Source organism: Symsagittifera roscoffensis, chromosome 7 (assembly GCF_963678635.1).
Source record: "Symsagittifera roscoffensis chromosome 7, txSymRosc1.1, whole genome shotgun sequence".
Lineage (NCBI taxonomy): Eukaryota > Metazoa > Xenacoelomorpha > Acoela > Convolutidae > Symsagittifera > Symsagittifera roscoffensis.
The window spans coordinates 20,305,542-20,327,743 of NC_087068.1; the positions used below are offsets into that span (position 1 = coordinate 20,305,542).

Below are 22,202 nucleotides of genomic sequence, written 5' to 3' on the forward strand. Positions count from 1 at the left end.
AGGCACACAGGAGAGTAGGCGGATTTCCCATAGGTACCACTCTTTCAAAATCGGAGCAGTAGTTTTTGAGAAAAACAAAAATTTTCCAAAGCGTCTAAAAAAAATTAAAAAAAACCCGATCCCAATAACATTTTCATAATACCTGTTTTTAAATATCTTTTTGCCAATTCAATACAGCAAACTCGACGCAGCAAATCTTGCTGCTTTAAGTCGCAACAATAAATTGCGACTTAGTCGCAACAAAAGTGGCAACAATATTTGCGACTTAGGTTGAAAAAAAAAGTTCGTACTATAACACATTGCTTCGCAAGTGTAAACAGTTTGTTTTATGACAGATTCAGAAGATACTTGCTAGTGAAGATCAATCTCAGAGACCGCATGTTTTTCAGTTCGAATGTATGGCAGTAAAAATCATGCGAAACAGTCATGATACAACTCGAGCGGGTGAAGATGGCCAATGACCCTTATGTATAAGAAAATCAAATATTTTGAAATGCATCACCCAGTGAAACATGATACACAGCAAATAATTTTCAATAAATTGGGTTTCATTATCCTGTTTCTGGAAACTTGTTTGGTTTTGTGGTCGAAACGTTTTTTTTTTAAATTAAATACAAATCAATTTAATGAGTTTATGAGTAAAACAGGTAAGCCAGCGGGTATCTGATGACAAAAGCTACACATGAACAAGTAACTTGGAGGACCAGAATAACTATACATAGTTTGTCTTCTCTCATCGGGCCACTATGTATAAGCACAAGGTTATTCAAGGTCATATTGTTGCACGTCATCCATTTCTCTCCGTCTACTGTTGACTCCTTGACTTTCAGAAGTCTACAGGTCTAAATGAACAAGTAAAATTAACAATGACCATTTCTTAACACAGAGGCGAAGCTGTACTTCGCATACACAAGCAAAAATATGACCGATAACGCTACTGGGAAAAACTGAACGAGTAAAACTTTGAGTCTTCGAAATTTCTTAAGTGACGCACGCCAATTATGACGCATTAGCAGTACCAGTCAATTTGAAAAAAAATTACCAACTAACAAGTCTCAGTTTATAGAGCAGTCTACGGAGCAGTAATAACATGAAAAAAATAAATGTATTGAAAATAAAATGAAATTTTTTTTAATTTGAGATTTTTGTGAAAATCATCCCCCACACGCCTTATTAAGTACAAAGTGATCGATTTCGCTCCTAGTAACAAATCAATTATGGCAAACAAGCTTCCTTCAACCAATTTGGAACGGTTTCTAATACGGATTAGATCTCCGCTTTCGCGTTACTAGCGCGAAATTTATCGCGCGTTAATTGCCCCAAAATGGCCAAAACGGCAATTTTTAAACCCCATAACTTTACGAAAAATGATCACAGATGATACATTTTTCCAAATTAAAGCTCAGGAAAAGAATACTTTTGAATGATATAAAAAAAATCCCGTCAAAAATGGCTAGTAATTTGTCTGAAGAAAAAAAACCACCCGAGCACAAATATTCCGTTACTTTCGTCACGAAAGTAGGAACAATAATAGTCTGTGTTAAAATCCTTAGCATTGGCTAAATTTAATAGTTGGTTATTGATCAAAATGAACACTTTCAAAATAAACACATTTTATCGCAACAATATTTGCGTCGCAACAATAGTTGCGACTTAGGTTGGACAAAGAAGATAGTTCATACTTTATGTGGTACGGCACAGCTTACCGTGTTTAGCTGTAGCTGATTTATGTCATTGAGTTTAGCTTTAATGATTCATTTGTAATGTCAAGGTCGGGACTGGTATCCCGAGATTGACACTTGAATATGAGAAATGTGTTCACTCTGCCTGATGCGTGTTGAAAGATTACAGCATAGATTGTCGAGTTGTATTTTATCTACCAGATGTTAATCATAGTCTTTTAACAATTCCTATTCCTAGTTAGTCAATTAGCTTAGATATATTCAGACATATCACATGGCGCAGCCAGCAGTTACGAATCACGATGACCAACATCCGACCCACCTATATCATGGGAAACTTTGATTGGGCATTTTTTTCTTGCCATTACTTTGAGGGAGCATTGTGACCCCAATGTCCTCCGACAACCACCGGATGAAGTTTTCGATGACCCACCAAAACCAGAAAGGGCAGGTGAATCCGAATCAACCACGGATATCGTAAATCGGGAAAAGAGAAACCAAGCTGAAATACGGAAAACAAATGAACAGAACGCGGAAAGACGTAGGAAAATACCAAAAATCGGTCCCAATATATTTCTAAGAAGCTGATCAGTGAGTTAAACCGCGTCTCTTTTTCTCCCTAGGATCTGAAGGTACGAAGCGTTTTTTAAACAAAACTACTCACAAAGATTTAGCCAAAACCAGCTTTCAAATCTTCTACGAGCAATATGAACTACTTTTCAAGAAGGAGAAGAAATATATAGTTGAAAGGATGCACCTATACAACAGCACTCAATCCGAAAAAGGCCTCGAATCATATTACCTACGCTTATCGGGCCAAGCAGCCCAGTGCGGATGGTCAGTTGCGACCGAGAAAGAAGTGGTAAGAGACCTTTTTATTGGAAAAATGCGTCTCAAGGACATCCAAAGAGAACTATGCATTCGCCCCAGAAATTCCTCTGAAGAAACGCTGAAATCAACCCTGCTCCAGGGAAAGGGCTACGTGACCACATCAATTCTTCAGATACAAATGGGCTCAAATTCTTCATCTTCGAACTTTCCTTTTAAAAGAGGAACGACGAACAAAATCGTATGTCTAGAGCTCAAAATAGCAATCGAAAAAAAAATCCCGGCAATCTACCAAAATCAAACGCTGTTATTTTTGCGGAAAGGAATTTTCTCAAAACCAAATGGCATTATGTCCCTCGAAAAACTTTATTTGCAAATCGTGCGGTAAAAAAAGGCCACTTTACTAAAGTAACGTGGCCTCTTTGCAATTCCAAAGGTAACGTTGACAATGAAAGTGAAGGTTCTGAGTCAACAGCAGAAGAGGACTGCAATTTTATAACATCGGATAGCGAATCCGAATTCAGTATCTTGATGATCTCGGAGTCGGTCGGAACCGACAATCGTATCCAATCTCAGCCGATTCTCCTATCCAATCTCAGCCGATCGACCACCCTATCCCGCAAACAACCCTTGTTAAACCGCATTCAGTAAAGAAGATAAGTTATTAACACAGCCACGGGTAAGATCAAGTGCCTTCAAATTACCTTAAGACTTTTAAAGCGACTATCGACAGCCCTGCTTCCTTTATCAATAAAGTGACAGCAGATATTTACCTCAAATCGGGAAAAAATGCAAAATTGATACCCACCTCAGAAGTGCCCATCAATACACTCTACGTGGATTAAAACCGGAAACCTATCGTTCTTCATGGCACTCTTATCAAAGACATTTCCTCATTGGGTTGGTCAGTAAAGAGCGCAAAACTCATGGTTACGGAAAACCGAACAAGGTGCCTCCTGGAATTAAACCTACAACCTTCATAGGGAGCTCAAACAACTCAACTCCGACCTGAGTCAGTATCTAACATTTCTGACGATTTGGAATCTCAGGAATCGAACTTCTGGAGAAAATACGCACACGAGAAAATACAGCGAGATATTTTCCCGCTTAGGCAGATCCAAGAATCACAGAGTACATTCGGTTTTCAAGGACCCCTAAGACCAACTCAAGAAAATGGTCGACTTGTGCCGATTCATATCCATCAGAAGGTAGGCGATGAAATTATTAAACTGATGAAGGAAGGTCACATCGTTAAACTCAGTAAAGGTACGCGCGATCACTTTGTAGCATCAGTGGTAATCACAGCCAACAAAGTTGGCATTGTGAAATTAGCCATGGACGCAGAGCCCATGAACGCTCAGATTTTTAAGAACCAGTATCAAATATCTTAGCGCCCTTTTATTGGACATAGCGCCCTTACCCATTAATTCAGAAACCCGGCAAGGTCTGGTTCACATCTTTAGATATCAAATCTCCTATTAGCCAACTTCAACTCAGTCACCTTGTCAGTAGCCATTACAATTTTAATGTAGTTTGCGGCGAATTTACAGGAACCTATCGCTTTAAAACCGGATTTTATGGGCTTACTGATATGCCGAAAGAACTTCAAAAGGCTATGAACAACACGATCCAGAACATTCGGGGTGTGATATGTTTTCTAGATGATATTTTAATTGCCTTAAAGGGCTCGATATCAGCATAATTCGACGGTCGATTACGTCCTGTCGAAACTTGAGAAGGAAGGTGTTGCCCCTAAACTGTCGAAATGCGTAGTTTCCGTACAGAAAAAATCATGGTTGGATTTCGATATTGACGATGTAGGCTACAAACCTAAACTCTCTAAAAAGCAAGCAGTTCTTGATTTGAAGGCACCTAGAACTCTAAAACAGTTAGGGTCCTTCATGGGAGCATTAAACCACTTGCAAAAATTCCTCCCAAATCTTCAGAGATATACAGATCAATTTCGATCATCTGAGAATAAACTAAAATTTATTTGGGGCCCTGAACAACAATCAGCTTGTGGAGATACACTGAGGCTAATATCTGGGACTACTAAAGTACCACTATGACCCAAAAAGGAAGTCACGAGTCAAGTGCGACGCCAGCCATGGCGGATTGGGTGCCGCTCTCGAGCAGGAACTCAAAGATGGATCCTGGGTACCTATATCTTTTGCCTCCATATTTTAAATGGGCAAGAAATCAAATATAATACTAACGAGCTCGACTTTTTAGTAATTGCATGGTTGGCGAACATTTTGGAAATTATCTGTTAGGCAATCAATTTGAGATCTAAACCGACCATAAAGCCATTATATCGGCTCTTAAAACCAACCGTGGAAACAAGACTTATCAGTCGAGACCCACTAGATGGGCCGACACAATTCCACCATTCGAATTTTAGCGTAAATCATATTGCAGGCTCCAAACTTGGAATTGTGGATTACTTCCGAAGCCCCCCAACCTATTTAAGACGAGTATTTCGTGGCTAAATAATATATCGAGAAATTTTTTGAAGCCTGCGATACGATAGTTCAATTAGCATCATTCGAACGATGCTCCAAACCGATTAAAATAAGCGATGATCACCATCAAGTAAATATTATTAGTCCATCATCACATATCCTTCGAGTGAACCCACCCAATGATTCCTGTATAATTGATTCACATTCTTATTCTCAATTTACTGGAGAGAACTAATTTGAATTCATTAAATCGCAGCACTCAAATTTTAACCAGTCAGATTTGTCGAATTTTACTGGCTATTATCCGCAAGAGGGCGCGTTATTCTCATCCTTTCCTTTTAACCAATCATATTCGAGTGTACATTTATGTAAATATCAGCAAGAGGGCGTCGGAATTTCTGCCAGTAATTTTATGGAAAATTATACGAAAGAGGTTGATCGAATTTCAACCAAAATTCTGAACCAACTAAATTGCGGCATTCATTTAGCATCAATCCTCAAGAGGGCGTTAAAATCTCAATTTTCAGTCTTAACCAATCAGATTTTAGTTATATTCGGTCAACATCTCCACTAGAGAGCGTCAAATTATGCACCGCGTTTTTCGTCGAACCAGATTGTTTTATGCAAATTTGGGATAATAAATACTCATCTAAGAATTTACTCATCACTTTCTACCGGGATATCTTACACATTATATACAAACTCAAACCCATCCCTTCATATCAATCTTGTAAAGATCTCAGTGGACCTGAACACGTCCTTGTAAACAATCAACTCTACTTCTTTTCAGAAGTAATGTCTGCTCGAAGAGCAAATTTGACCTCCCACAGTGATGAAAGTTTCGAGCGCTTACTAAATGAAGTTGCTCCCTTTTCCGTTCTAGTTCTCGGTCGATCCAGATCCCAGGTGCGGGTATCATCATCAAGACGCCCAAAAAGAATACCAATAAAGACAAAAGTGGTCTCTCTACGCCAGAAGTGCGATAGCTCTAGCCACACAACGTTAAGTCTGTCATATCGGAGGGCAGGAAAAAATTCCCGGGTTTGACAGGAATCCCAAATCTAGATGTCCTAGCCGAACTTACCTCTGGAGACCCTACGCTTACACTCATGAGACGAGCGAAAGATTAAGAAGGATTTGCAGAATCGATCCCTGCATCAAAACCTTCTGGAATTCTACTGCGTTCATTGACGGATGTATCGTGATCGACAACCGAACTGCAATCCCTCAATGCCTCTAACGTGCAGTTTTGGCCAGACTTCACAGAGCTCACCCTTGGTAAAAATTTAAAGCCTTCTGGCAGATTTAACGCTTTCAAAACCTCTAACTGATCTAACCTTAGCAAATGAAGAACTACAGTTGGATCATGCCGGCCAATTATCAGACGGAAAAGGAATTTTGGTGTATAGCTTGATCGCAACCGACCGATTTTCAAAACATCCTATGATCACGTTGACCCGTACCATAGGCGCACAGAAAACCATCAAATTTCTCTCTGGTTATATCGATATCAATTCGACCCCAGAAACTATTAGAACTGACCAATAATCGGGTTTTAAAAATAAATGAGTATCAAAATTTTGCTCCGAAAATGGCATCAAACGTATTTTCAGCCCGGTAGATGACCACAAAGATTGAGGTTTGGTAGAAAGATCTATTCAGACCTGCAAACGTAGAGGGGGCGCAATGCAATTAGAGGATAACCCACCAGATATTCAGGACGCCCTCAAATCGATCATTGATGATATCAGATCAAATAAAAATTCAGTGATTAATATGTCACCTTTTGAACGACATTTCGGCAGAAAACCGAATACACTTTGGTCTTAAACTGTAGATAATCTTAAATTGAAAACTGATTCAGACAAGGAGCACTTGGTCAGAGATGTCCTTACCGCAGAGGAACGCCGCGATCCTTACGATAGCACAAGGAGGAGAATTCGTGCACAAGGAGGGGAATAGCAGAGACGTGAGCCCCCAGTTCAAAATGAAATCGTCATCTATAGCCAGTAACACAGTACATGGCCTTGGAATCTCTTGCCAAATCTGCCAGGGAATGGATGGTCCACAAAAAGTCAATGTTTAAAGATGAGTCAGCCTTAGCCCAGAAAAAACTGTCAAATAGGAATGCAATATTAGCTGCATATTTGAGGAATAACTTGACTTCTGGGATCCTTCGCTTCCGGTCGCCTCCGAGCAATAGACCCTCTGTGAAAATCAAAAGTTAATTGGAAGATATTCTTTTACCGGAACCCAATCGGGTCGCAGTTTTCAGGATAATTTAAAATCGTAAATCCGGAAAGCCTGTATACAAAAGATTTTTGGACATAATATCTAAGATCACTAACAACACATTTATCACATCGAAAGTGAAAGTTATTCGGAAGAACCATATCTATTAGATTGAGGTCGGTTAATTTTTCTAGAGTTTTCGGCAAACAGTCTTCCAAGTCAGCAGCGGGCTAAAAGACCTCTATCAAAAGGACCTATCAACCGCCGACTTCTTCGTCCTCAGATGATGACCTACTCCTGTCGCCAAACTCGCCCTCGAAACGGAATTTGTTAGCAAACTATAAATCTTTGCTTTTAAAAATTTTCCAGACCGACCCACTTTCTTCAACCGACCAGCTCAAAGCTACGCAGGATTGAACCCAAACCTGCACCACAGACTTCGGACGCTCCAAGTCTCTCCCCGGACAAAGCAGCCCAATTGGTAGATTTGACGGTTTCTTCAAGCTCACGAGGGGTGATTCCACCCCCGGTTGTAACATCCTCGCCGGTCTAGAAGAACGTGGTAATGTCTCCTAAAAAAGAAAAGGCGCCCGAACCAGCTGAGCCTACCAAGATATCAGACGATCTCATCCCGATTTCTTCCGAACACGAAACCCAACCAAGCTCACACTCGAAACTCTCTGATTGCCCGATTTCGATGAAGAAAGCTGGAGAATGCCACGTCCAAAACCCATCGACCTCCGCCTCAGATCACGCCAGCTCGCCAGACAAGCCGCCAGTCCAGCCTTAAGACGACAACGCCAGTCCAGCCTAAAAACGACCAAGACGACAGTGACGTCGAGGTCATCTGGACGAAACGAGCGCCCGACCCAGTTCTTCGGCGGCCCAGTCAGGCATGCGATCAAAACCGTTGAGGAAACGACCCCTAAGAGATCTTCCCTGGAAGATTCGGTCCCTATTTCGGGAAGGCGAATGAGATACCTCACCAGTATCCAGGAGGAAAAATACACCAAAACTCTGACTGTAAAACTCAATTTGTTGCTGTGAAAATCTTGTTGCCAAACATCTCCGAAAATTACTTTTTTGTGGGGGATAAGTGTGGTAGGGCACAGCGTACCGTGTTTAGCTGTAGCTGTATTATGTCTAGCTTTGTTGATTTAATTGTATGTGTCAAGGTTGACATTTGTGTTCACTCTACCTGATGTAACGGAATATTGTGTGCTCGGGGAGGGTTTTTTCTTTAGACAAATTTGACTTTTTAACTAGACACTTTTGACGGAACTCTTTTATATCATTCAAAAGGTATTGTTGTCCTGAGCTTAAAATTGAAAAGATAATTCACCAGTTATGGGGGTTTAAAGATTGCCATTTTGGCCAATTTGTGAAAATTAACGCGAGATATATTTCGCGCTATTAACGCGTAAGCAAGATTTAATCGGTTCTTTGAAATCGTTCCAAATTGGTTCAAGGAAGATTATATAACATAGTTGATTTGTTAATAGGAGCAAAAACCATCACTTTGTTCTGAATATGGTGGCATGTGAGATGTTTTCACAAAAAATCTCGAACTTTTTAGAAAAAAAGATAATTTTATTTTATTACTATTAAATTTTCCATGTTATTACTGCTCCATTGACCTTAAAAGGCAGTCGGAACATTCAGGGCTTCGCCCTGATACGAACAGTCTTGTTTTATTTGCTCTGAATTCAGCAAAAGTCAGTTGAAGCGTTCTGACGTTACTAATAAGATACGTCTTCAATTATGGTTTTACTAACTCTTTAGTTCGGTTATTGAAATAGAAAGCTTTGAAAATCGGAACAAAAAGTATCCACTCTTTCTGCCCCCCCCCCCCCCCCCCCGTTTTATAAGGACTCTCCTAAACGTTTCTTAGAGGAATTCATTTTCTGGGTAAGCTTGTCCATTGACGCGTGTAATGGGAAATAATCTAATTTATTTCAGCGCGCAACATTAACCTATAATTGCAGAAGCTGGTGCCATCTAAGACATGTTCTCATTTTACTTCTAATTTTACTTGATCATCTTAGAAAAACTATGTTCAAGTGAAAGGAAAAAACGCTGCCAAATTTGTTGGAACTTTTATTTAATTTGGCAGCGTTTTAACAAATTCTAAGTTGAAAACAATAAAAACAATATCCAAGGTAATGAAAAATTCTAAATCAATTTTGGGGGGAAAACTGTTTGGGATAACTGTTAGTTTTTTATTTTAAGTTCTCTCCATATTTGATTAATTTTGAAGCCGTTGAGCATCGATTGGAAGCACCAGCGGAATAAGGGAGTGGGGTGAAGGGCAGACGAACCACCCCCCCCCCCCCCCTCCTCCTCAGGGATTCGACCCCCAGCCGATCCAAAGGGTCCCCCCTTTGTACTATTTTGAGATATCCATTTTTGGCTGACTGACCTTGAAATTTTTCTAAAGGCGCCAATATATTCTAACTTTGAGGGGGAGCGCGCGCCAAAAAATTTCGATTTTTTTGGTCAAAAATTTCCAAAAAGTGCCTAAAAACGCCTTTTAGAAATTTGCCTCCGGCGCAGAAAATTTGGGTCTTTATAGTGGTTTCGGAGAGCTCGCAAAATCAATTTGGTCGACCTAAAAAAAAGGTTGACAAAATTTACGCCCCCCCCCCCCTCGAGAAATTCCCAGATCCGCGCCTATAGTCGGAACATTCTGTGCTATTTGCACAACAACCGGCAACCTTTTTAAATTTTGAATCTTGTTTGTTAAAGCTCCAAACTTTCCGTACCTTCAATATGAAAATGACTAAGCTAGAAATAGCTTTGAGGTCTTTGCTTTTGAACTGAGTCTCCGACGCATGTGACTTATCAATATCCGGATCGTATCGGGGCAGGCGATGTCTGGGACATGGCACCATACGGAACAGCTGAGGCACCGAGTAGACGAAGTTTACTATTTGAGGAATGAACATCAGCAACAGGGTCTTGCTGAAATGCCCCAATATTCCAACTACTGCGAAGAGCATGCCTGAAACATTAATGACGTTTACAGTACCATGCTTCATAGGCACAGTTTTGGAAATATGTAGTTTCCATGTACAACTAATATTCAAAAATCAAGTACTTCTGTAATCTTATGCAATATTGTAAACATAGCCAATCGAAGATTGAAAAAGAATAATGAACGCAGCAATGTACATATAAAAACACTGACTTTCTTGAAAAAATCTCAACTTTCGAATTTCAAAAAAAACCAGATGCCCTTTAAACTCTTTGAATTTCTAGAACAATTTATGATCAGCGATTTTGTGATAACATGAACCCAACTAGAGAAAACTGAGCGATTTTTTTTTTCGAGCGATTTCCACGTTCGTATTTGGAGAGTGCTATTTAAGTCACTTTCAGTAGACGAATTTCACTTGAACTCATAATCCATATATACCAAATAAATGCATCAATATGTATGAATGCACATCTGCAGTTATTAGAGACCTTTAAGACTTTTCTGCAGTTATTAGAGACTTTTAAGACATTTCCTGCAAGACCTAGAAAAAAAAGCAACCTATATAAAGAGTCTTGACTACGTTCATTGCTCTTAACCATATGCAAGACAACTTAAAAAAATAGTCACCAGTGATCATAAGCCAAAAAGTCTAAAATATCGCTTTGCACTAGGTTAAAATAAGGATCATAGCCAAAATATAACTTGACTTTAAGTTTAAAAGTGGATTTTTTTGTAGGTTTACCTGTGCTATTTTCTCGGAAGGTTTTTCAAATTTAGGTAATTAATCAAAAAATCATATCGTAAAATGTTATTTTCGCTTTTATTTTGAATTTTATTGAATTCATTACCTTTTATCTAATACATTTGTTGATTAATAACCTAAATTTGAAAAACCTTCTTTTGAGAAAATTGCACCGGGAAACCTAAATAAAAATCCACTTTTCAACTTCAAGTCAGGTTATATTTTCTCAGGTTAAGTCCACGGAACAGCCCAGTTGCAGTTATGTTTTTTGTAACGTAACGTTTTCACACAGAGGCGAAGACTTGAGAGAACACAAAAAGCAGCTCTATAGATAACAATTATAAAAATTAGAAATAAACCTCAAATTAATTACAGTTCGGCTACCTCTGAGATTCAAACTTGCGACCTAGAGATTAAGAGTCTCACACACTAACCAACCAGCCTTGGGAAGCTTAAAAGGCACAAAACACAAGCCACATACAAAGCAGAGAACAGATGCTATGCAATTTCCAATGCTACAATGAAATTTCCAAATAAGTGAACACTTTTAATGAACACTTGTAGTTGTCAATTACTTTAGAAAAAAAGAAGGTTCGTAATAATACACAAGCTGACAGTAAGTATAAGTAAGCATTCTTATCAAAACCATCAATTAGCTGACTGTTATTATCAAATGTTCTAGCAAAGTGTCTAATCGACTTTCGGTTACAAACACTTTTGACCTTGTTCACTAGTTATCCATCCAAAGTTTTAGCTCTAATAATCCATTTTTTCGGCTGTTGTCGACTTTGCTACCTTTCCGCAATTTTTTTTTTCATTGCTAAATTAAAACTTACTTGCCTTGCTTACCATGTTTTTCTCAAAATGAACTTTTTCAACGGCAATTTGAGCAACAACAATTTCAAAACGAATACGATTTCTCACATGATATTTTATCCATTTGGGAAAGTTTTCACTTAAGAGTCATGTGATAATTCTGAATACTCATAAAACAATATGGCCTTAAAAATGTTTGAATTTCAAGAACAATTTATAATTCACTCTGTTCTTGATATGATTAACCCTATTTGAGAAAACTGGATCAATAGGTATTTTTTATTCCGCTGAGAAATCTGAGAATGCAACCAGACTTCAAAAGAAGAAGCCAATCACGTTTTTCGTGTCTTTAGCACTTTTGCTGTTCGATAACGAAATTGGCCTTCCATTCAATAAAGGAAATGAACTGAACTTGAAAAAGAATCTATCGCGAAAAATCAAATTTGAACGCGAAAATCAAAAAAATCATCAGGACATCTAGAAGAGTCTTAACAACATTCATTGGAACTTGAAAACATTCGAATATAATGGAAAAATGAAGACGAGTTGCTTCATAAAAGCATAGATTTGAGCGTAATTGGCAACGAACTTTTCTGAAGAAATCAATCAAAAAAAAATTAGGCAACGCAAACAAAAACAAGAAAACGACAAATAGTAGCTCGCACTAAAGCAAAAAAAAGTGGAGTAAGGAAGAAAAGCAAAAAGAAAAATTAAAAACCAAACTTTTGCTATGTGCCGGAATCAAACAACCGATCTAAAGATAATGAGCATCACCTCGTTACTTTTCCATCCTGAAAGAAAACAGTTTTTTTTGTTCTTATAAATACTTTAAAATCATTATATCATTTCATTTCAATGCCAACAAAACACTTGATGAAAACAATTGACCTTAATAAGTGAAAATTACCTTCACCAAGAGTTTATTTCGAAAAAATAGAGCTTGCAAGAATTGTCGCTTTTTCAACTCATTTATATAAAATTTTACGTGATTATAGGCTTTTTGTTTTTGAGCCGTTTGAGACCTACCTTTGAAACTTTTTGTTCACAAAATATGATAAGTTATCATAGTAAGTGTTCATCGTTTATTCACATATTAGCAACTTTCCGTGGCATGAAAACCCAATCAACCTCTATTGATTTCAACACCTGTTTGCTAAAAATTAATCTACCGCCGTTCGACAGGAATAAAAATAAGCAACTCACCGGCAAAGTAACAGTACGTGTCGCCCACAAAAACCTCGGCTGGGTACCAGTTATACCGAAGTAGAGCCAGTGAACATCCGAGAAAAGGAATGAGAAGATAGAGTGAGAGCAGATGGGCTTCCATTTGACAACATTGGAAATAGAGTTCCAGGCAGTTGAAGATGATGAGTGACGTTGCAATGACTACTGACTGGCCTACCTAAACCATGAGAAGTTTTCACTTCAACAAAAAGGCTAGGCGAAGAAGGTCTTGATACTAATTGCGCTACAAAAATATATTTCATTTTCCATATAGAACCCTAATCATAAAGCAAACTCAATTTACCATATTGTCACAAGTGCAGTAACAAACCAAGAAAGGAGCAAATTTCATAAAAGAGGCGAGACGCGCACGACTCGCAAAACAAAAATATATACCAGAGTTCAGGCAAAAAACACTTATACCTTATTACAACGACACTTTCTGATCCCAAATTAAGTAATACATATATAGCATCGTAAGATAGCGGAAACGAAATAGGCTGGGGGATATTATTCCGATAAAAAGTGTCAAAAACTAACAACACCTAAAAAATTTCATTGGTTTATTTGGATAGATTTATAATTTGAAATTTGAGAACTACATCTTCAGCGTTACAAGAAAAATTTATCGAGCGTTCATTCAGAAAAAATTATCGAGCGACAGCTAAGCATATAATACACGGGTACACATGGGTCAAGCCGAAATCATAACTTTTACCAAGAAAAATTTTTAGCCATGCATTTTGATGCTGAATTGAAACTACTATGGGTCTGTCGTCAAATTTGTTGAAATCGCAGGCGATAATGATTGGTACAATTGGCTGATTTGAGTAAATTTTCATGGGTTTCTAGTAAAGACTCGGCTGAAAAATCATCGGTCGGTGATAGACACAGCCAGCAAGGATGATCTTGTTCAGGCATTTTATATTGATAAATTTTCCTAACTGAACTGGAATTGATCTTTCTTATCCGATAAAAACTGAAAGAACATTACCCAATTTTTGTTTAAACTAGCAGGTGAAACATGACCTTTAGTCATTGGTTCGAGCAACTTTGCGCGGGTGATTTACCATATATATATTTAATCTGAATTACTACTGTAAATATCACTCAAATCTCATTAATTCGCTCCTTATTAATCAACAGCTTGACGCTGCAATAACCTTGATAGATTATGGACCTAGTGCCCACATACGAGTGAGAAGTCAGGAGTTAATATTTACTCTTTATTAAAACGAACGAACTGAGATTTGCTGTGGAGTTGTGACAGGAATAAGAAACAAAACTTGAGATAGACAACTAATCAGATAGAGAACTGCGAGAAGATGGAAACAGGGCAACACAACTTGAAGAGATAGACAAGTTTGACGATAGAAGCAGGGCAACACAACTAGAATCGAAGACAGGGCTTTCACTGGATTCATCAAAAGAATAGAGTTGAAAAAATGGGAGTCAAAAGCAGCACAAAGGTGCGCTGAGTGAGCACAGCGTTGGAAGAAGCACAACGCAGAGATTTATAGTGAAAGAAAAACTGAAACAAACTCATAAATTACAGGCAGTGTTTGTAAAAGTTGCCAACTTATACTCATTTTTTGCCGAATAAATTCGCTCCTACGCGGTTGGTCAAGTTTGACACAAAAAAAAATTGAAAGAAAGCATTGCCCCAAGAGGAAAAGAAACAGACACCAAAAAAAAAACGAATTTCTATATTGCTAATAAATATATATAGTACTAGTATGAACTCTGAGGAGTGCCCTTAGCTTTGGTAATTTGCTGATGTGTTATTCGGTACGCAGACAGTTAGGTTCCGAACCGGATTTAGGTAATCAAATATACTTGCATAGTTATATATGCGGGCGATATTGTTGAATAAAACGTATGATTTTGATTTAAAAGAAAACCGGGCCATTGGGTTTTATATAGGGCAATACTTAGCTTATTGAATCTTGATGAAAGCTCAACCTGTGTAAGAATGAAGTAGGGTATAAGAACTTAGATCAGGAAATAAATATCAAAAACCGATAGTTTTTCGGGAAAAGAAGAAGTTTTCTTCTTTGAAAAAGTTCAAGGCACGAACTTTTCACTTGAAATAAGATCTTAGATGAGACATTTGATTATCGAAACTTTATGCCAAATTTACGACCGAATGCGAGCTGTGATCAAAAACTAACTGCAAGAAATAAAGGAAAAAAGACTTTTGAGGAAAAACAGTTGGTTATCTAGTACAAACTCGTGCAGGCTCTAGTTAAGAAATCAGTTTTGTTCAGATCTTACAAAGGCAACGTTAGCAAAGCTTGGAATGTTTTATGGAAGAGATTTAGGAGTTTAGAAAACTGTAAAAACTAATCTCCCAAATTCCGACTTTGAGAAAGAATAGCAATGAAACAGTTGACTCGAGCAAAGGACATTCCGTATTACAAAGAACAAGTGAACAAAGAAGTGAGTAAAGAAGAGATAAATTCAATTATTTCAAAAGGGCTTCGAAAACAATTTGAACATTTTTCAACATTGCAAAACTTAGAGATGAGAAAAGCATAGATGAGCTGAAAAGAGATTTGGTGAACTTTGATAGCTAGAGCCAAATCAATAAAAAAAGAGCAGGCTTTTAAAAGCGAAACAGAGTTTGTAGTAAATTTCGGAAGAGACAGACAATGTCGAAACTGCACAGAAAATTTGAGCAGCACACGAGCTAATGTAGACAATGACCGAAAAACTAAATGAACTAAGACTAAATGAGAACAGAACCTAGCAGCTGAAACAGGGTCTCATTTTTAGTTTTCTAGGTGGACTGTCTCCGTGCGAGGACTTAGTAGTAGACTTTGGAGCTACTTGTAATATGATTAAGGATCAAGAGATATTTGTTAGGTTAGATGAGAACTGAATCAGAAATAATCGGAAAGGGTGGAGTGATGGTCAGAGTAGAAGACCAGAAAGGCGAATTTAAGATTATTGAACTGAAGGATACTTTGTACATTCCTGAAAAGTCGAGAAAGTTGATAGCGTATCAAATATGAAGAAAGCAGGAGCAGAAGTTGTTTCTGGTGCGAGCTCGTTTTTTCGTCAGGAAAACTGTTCAGTTACCCATTAAGAGAGGAAGGTGGTCTCTATTTGTGGGACTCTTTTTGGGAAAAGACGAGTGCTATGTGTTCAGCACATTGAAACAGTGGCATTGTAGGATGAGTCATAACAACTAAAGACTGAGTCATTTAGAACAACGGGTTGAAAGCATAAAATTAAGTGATTTTAAATTGGAGAATTATGAAGCTTGTAGTTGAATGAAGCAAAAAGGAAGCCAGTCCCGCCAGCGAAATCAGGACACTAGATCACTAGATAAGGTTCACACAGACATTTTAGGTTCTATTGACCCGATAGCCGTGGATGATCATAGATATGCTATAGGTTTTGTAGACAGTTTTTCTGGTACGTAAAATTACTTCATCAAGACGAGATGAGGCAACAGAAAAGCTGGAAAAGTTTACAGCAGATATTGCAATTCCTCAGACTTTTTACACCCTCAAAAGAAGGTAAAGACAGAAAAGGTGTGGTGAACAATTACTCCAATGGCTCGCTACATGATTTGATGACAATTTATCGATAACTTACTGGCCTTATGCACTTAATATGGCTATCAATCTCAAAAACATGTGCTTACATTCTGCTATAGGCAAAGCACCCTACGAGTATGTAAGAAGAAAAACCCAGCCTGATTTTGTGAAAACTTTTCGATGTGTAGCGTTTAGTTTTGTGGAAAAACAGTTTCGCATAAAAAACTAGATGAAAACTCGATAAGGGGAATTTTCTTGAGGACATAGGAAAACAGAGAACTCATCTGAAAGGAATTGAGAATGAAGGAAACACAAATTGCAAAAGTCTACAAATGTTAATTTTGAAAAATCTAAGTTGCATTTTGAAAAAAAAAGATAGCGACGAACAAGCAATATATTATGTAGTAATTTTCCGAGAAGTACTCAAAATTTACCAAAAAATGTTATGAAGGCTTTGGCAGACGACCCTGACTGGCATGAAGCAATGAGAAAAGAGTTTTTGAATCACTAGATAAAAACAAACTTTGGGAACTAGCTAGTTAAGATTATAGGAGAGAAACCTACAGGCAGCAGATAGCATTTTGCTAAGAACGGACCTAATGGAGAAAGTTCTTGGTTAAAGGTTAAATTTGGTGCTAAAGGCTTTCGCCAAGTTGAGGCAAGGGGTTTCCACAAACTTTCTCGCCTACTACTAAAATTTTGATTATAAGAACAGTTCTAAGCTTAGCAGTTCCAAATATGTTTGAGTTGTTCAGGAAGTTTGAATTTAAAACTGCATGCTTAAATGCCAAATTAGATGAAGAAGTATTTATAAAGCAAGCTGAAAGATTCGAGCACTTTAATTTGCCTCCTGAAGAAAAGTCTTGATGGGCTAAAGCAGTCCGGTAGGAACTGGCATAGGACTCTTAAATGATATCTTGAGGAAAAAGGATTTGAAAATTCAGTCCTTGACGACCAGTGTGACTATCCAGGACTTGTTGGCTACCTAAGTTACTAAGCTTTGGCAAGTATGCCCGAAATTCGCTTTGCAGCAAATTTGTTACTTCTTTTGTGGAAAACCCATTGCAAAGCTGGAAGATATCTGCTAGGAACAAAATGTTCATCTTTTGTCTATAGGAGGGATAAGGTCTTGAAACTTGTTAGTTATTCGGATGCGGACTGGGCTGGAAATGTAGACAATAGGAAAAGTACTTCAAGAGATGGTTTCAAGCTAAGTGACGGCCTTTAGTAATTGGATCGAGCAACTTTGTGCGGGTGATTTAACGTATATATTTGATCTGAATTACTACTGGAGTTATCACTCTAACCTCATTATTACACTGTTTATTAATGAACCGATTGTCGCTGCAATAACCTTGATATTCTATATTTATCCACTGTGGCTCAGCAATGGTTGGGTTTAACGTTGGATTATTATCAGGCAAAATCCGGGGTTTCTACATAATCAGGAAGTGAAAAAAAAAACAAATAAGATGAAAAGATTTTTAAAAGTTAGTTATACTGAAAACAGCAAGAAAAACTCATGCCGTGGTAATTAATGGGGCTTCATTTTTGTACAAAGAAAAAATTTTTGAGTTTGAATAAAGAAGCAGGTACGTTTGAAGTCCCAGAATCAGTACGAAAAGTTCAACAATTCTGTGAGACAGTTATTTATATCAAAAAGTAAGGGTTCCAATTTTATAATGCTTGCTTATCACAAATAAACAAAAGACCAGAACTTTGAGCAAGCTACGGTTTTTTTAACTGGAAAACTACCAAAAAACTTAGCATTGTACATTTGAACATAAAGGAGAAACAGAGCTTTGCACCGCTTGAGAAACAAAATAGAATGGCTATCTCTTCTTGCAGATCAACCGACAAATCCGAAAATAAAAAAGTTTGTCTAAAAAAATTATAAAAATTGCAAAATGTAAAATCTTGAAACTGATTTACCTGAGCCTTTAGAAATGTTACAAGCAGAGGTCGTGCTTCGATTTACTTGCGATGCAGCACATACATAGCATGAAAAACTAACCGACAGAGATAAATATGAAAGCTGTAGAATTGTTTTTTGAAAATGTCGAGAAAAGCTAGATCTACCAAAATTATGCCACTAGCCCATTGAGTAAAAATGGTTTAAAAACATTTCAGCCAGGTAAATAAAAACAATGAAAACGAAATTATAGCGAACCGGAGCTAGTAAAGTTATAATCATTATGAACACAAACGTTGGAGAGAGCGGGTACTTGAAATGCAAGACATACTCGGTTGGTTGACGAAAGTGTAGATTTGAGAAAATGATGCTGCGATTTTGTTGGACAAGTTTTTTTTACAAGAATAAGACTATGTTCCGGACGGATAAGGCGTGCTAGTCTCGAGCACAATCATCGCATACGTAACAATTCAGTGCACATTAATAAACGGAGCTAAAAATCAAAAAAACTTTTATTAAAATTTTTTCAAAAAGGCTAAATCTCCGCAAAAAAACCTTGTAGATCAATTACCTCTACCAAGAAATGGCATTTAGGCATTTACAAGAAAGCTAAGTCTTCAAAAGAAGTCCGTGCTACGGGATCTAAGCCGACAAAAATTAAGTCCGAAAAAGCAGACAATTTCTCTAGTTTGACGAGGTCGCGGCCGGAACCCAACCTCAAGCTATTGTCGACTCAAGCCGGCGTTTTACCTCTACGCCAGATGCTTTGTGTGGTAGCTTGATGATTTTGAATTTAAAATGAAGGAAGATGAAAAATTAACAAATTTTATGAACGAAGTTAGGGGGGAAAAGTCTAGTACTCGGTTGCAACACCCTTGCTTGTCGGAAGGGCGAAAAATACTCGTGCTTATAAAGTAATATCATACTAAAGTATATCCTACCTCAAGACCGTTAATTCCAGCCAAAATATTTATAGAGTTTGAACAAAACACAGCGAGGGATCCCATATAAAGGTAATATAAAATACCAATATCAACGGTTGTTCCAAAGTAAGGCCTCAAAGGAATAGGAACAACAATTACAGTCAGGTGATATGTAACATAGTAAACCATAAGAAGAGGTAATGAGGCAACAGTGGGAAGAAATACTTTGTCTCGCCAACGTAGATCAAAAATATCGTCACTCATTCCGAGGAAAATTGTGCAACAAATAGAGAGAATTCCAGCAATTTGGCTGATAAAACGTTTGAAGACTTCTGGTTCCTCAGTCTGAAACATAAAACAATGCAATCTATAAGTTCTAGAATAACATACTTGAATTTTTTTTTCAAAAGAATTACCATTGCTGTACAAGTAGAACCAAAAGTTCCGATCACAAATTTTCAAAATTTTTCTATTTTTCTCATTTGGTGGTTTCTTATTGGTCGAGATGTGATGAGAGGATTTGAGACTAAAAATTTGGCATAGTTGAAAAGGCTTTAATATAATATATCACTCCACTTACTCCGATGATGACTTGAGGTACTTGATTTTGCATGGACAGCAAAAAATTTAAAAAAAATAAAACTGGTACATACCGCAAGATAAAGATTATCCTCACCCCCCACCGCCCTTACAGTTGCCGACCGGAACAACAATTGTGATTTATTTCTTGATATGTTTATTTATATGTTTATATGCTTAAAATTTGCATTGAAAAATTTGACAATTATTTTAAGTATAATTTGACTTACACTTGTACATTTGAAAATACTTTCAACTGACAAATAAAGTGTTTTTATATTTCAATATTTAATGCTCTTTTCAATATAAAATGCTTTTTTAGTCGTTTCATAAACCACCTTAAATAGGATCATTCCTCTTCAGATTTGTAAGAAAAAAATATTGCCGATTAAATTATTCTTTAATCATTCCGATTTAGAAATTAATCTGAAGCAAATTATTTTGATTTACCTCAAAAGCAATGTCGTTGATGAACGGTAGAGGGATGAACAAAAACAGTAACACAAGATAAACGCCAGCCACCAAAATTCCAAGTGCTTCAGGAATGATGGGATTATCTTTCTTAGCCATATCTTTTCCTCGCAATCCAGCCTTGATGAATGCTCCTTTTGATCGAGGAATCAGTAAAACTAGCGAAAAATATCCAATAAAAGAAAACACAACTGATGATACCAGAGGGATCCATTGCGTTTGCACCCCGAGCTGAACCATTCTAGACTTGAAAAAAAAAACAGCTTATAATTAACAGACAAAAACTAAGTGATAATTGCCTTCGCCCATCGCCAATTATACAGTGGGTTCTAGACCATCGCCAAGATAAGGTGGTTATGTAAAAGTGAATATTGGTTCGATTGTGTTTTGAACTGCCTCCGGTTCTGATAAATAGAACAGGGCTGGGTAAAAATATTTTGTATTGCAATAGTATTTAATATACTGCAATATTCCAAGTGAAAATACAATTTTTTCTGGAAAACTATTGCATTATCCAATTTTTCAAACAAACTATTGCACTATTTTTTGCAGAAAAGAAACTATTGTGCAATAGTTGCCAGTCCTCTTTAATGACGTAATATATCAGCGAGCGCACACTAGGTTCTTAAGTAAATAGACTACAGAGTGTGTTATTTACTCTGTTTCAGTTAACTGTTGGACTGTTTATAAATACGTTACAAGCAAACCACATCCTTATCCTATCCACTACGTCTCTTATTTTTACAAAAAAAGGTTGTTGCAACAGGGGACCGACCTTTTACCAGACCGACCTCTTACCAGAAAAGTTACAACATGGACCTTTTACCAGACTCGATAAACAAACTTGACGCCGTTTAGTCTGGTTAAAGACAATGATTTCACAGTTTCTCAGCAAATTGTTGTTCGTTCTAACGCTTCCTTTTCGAATCGTCCAGTAATTTAAATTTAACTTTGGTAAAAGGTCGGTCTGGTAAAAGACTTTGCCCCGTTGCAACATTTTTTACAAAAGAATCTCCTGCAGTGTGGCAAAAAAAAAGAAAGAGAACTCCAATCTCACAGATCGTTTAATCCACTCTCATCCTAACTGAAAAAAAAGGAATTATTTGAGGTACAGATGGTAACAATTGATACACTTTTAGTGTCCAAAAAGCACAGAATATTGTAACATTCGCCCGGAAGTTGCAACATTCGCCCAAATACTACACAGCGACGGAGCGTAGAAAAAGTACCTATTAACGACTGGCAGGCGTCAGTTACCTTAATTATACTCGTTTTTCACCGTCTCGACCTTGCCAGTTGATTTTCTGGTCTGTTTAGGGCTAAGTAAAAAGTTACTATTTTTAGGCCATCAGTCAAACGACTTTTGATCAGCTTTCGTTTACATGCGAACACAACCACATAGCAACCACTTAAAAACATTCTGAAATCGGAACAAATTTACGGCCTGAGCTTAAACACTGAGAAGTGTGAACTTTGTTTTTTTGGGACCGACTACTAGTACACAGTATAATTCAATTTTAACACAATTTCGAAAAATATGCCCTAAAATAAAAATAAAAACAAAAGAAGAACTCCTCATTTTAGGATCTCCAATCGGCGAACTTTGCCGAAAAGAATTGCTCGACGAAAAAATTAAGGAGCTAGAAAAAATCTCGGATGTCATTGACAAACTAGACGCCCTGTAACATTCGCCCGGAAGATACATATCGACGGATAACAAAACTAAGTCTTAAGACGACTGGCTAGCGTCTAAACAGAGCTTTGCATGTTTTTCACCGTCTCTACCAAGCCAGTACTTTTCGGTGGTCT

The 22,202-nt window shown here is 37.5% G+C and overlaps 2 protein-coding genes across 3 annotated transcripts in view; one reads left to right on the forward strand and one right to left on the reverse strand.

The window, feature by feature from the left end:
• The window catches only part of LOC134851834 (protein scribble homolog), a 363,789-nt gene that overhangs the window by 242,756 nt on the left and 98,831 nt on the right, over positions 1 to 22,202 (forward strand). The gene's annotated exons all lie outside the window — the stretch shown is intronic.
• The window catches only part of LOC134851045 (UDP-N-acetylglucosamine--dolichyl-phosphate N-acetylglucosaminephosphotransferase-like), a 73,213-nt gene continuing 51,558 nt past the window's right edge, over positions 548 to 22,202 (reverse strand). The window contains exons 2-6 of the mRNA XM_063866927.1: positions 20,373 to 20,639; positions 19,362 to 19,688; positions 12,943 to 13,141; positions 9,967 to 10,205; positions 548 to 842 (exon numbers count right to left, since the gene is read on the reverse strand). Coding sequence (XP_063722997.1) covers positions 633 to 842; positions 9,967 to 10,205; positions 12,943 to 13,141; positions 19,362 to 19,688; positions 20,373 to 20,633 — 1,236 coding nt within the window. The 5' untranslated portion in view covers positions 20,634 to 20,639 and the 3' untranslated portion in view covers positions 548 to 632. The remainder of the gene's footprint in view (positions 843 to 9,966; positions 10,206 to 12,942; positions 13,142 to 19,361; positions 19,689 to 20,372; positions 20,640 to 22,202) is intronic.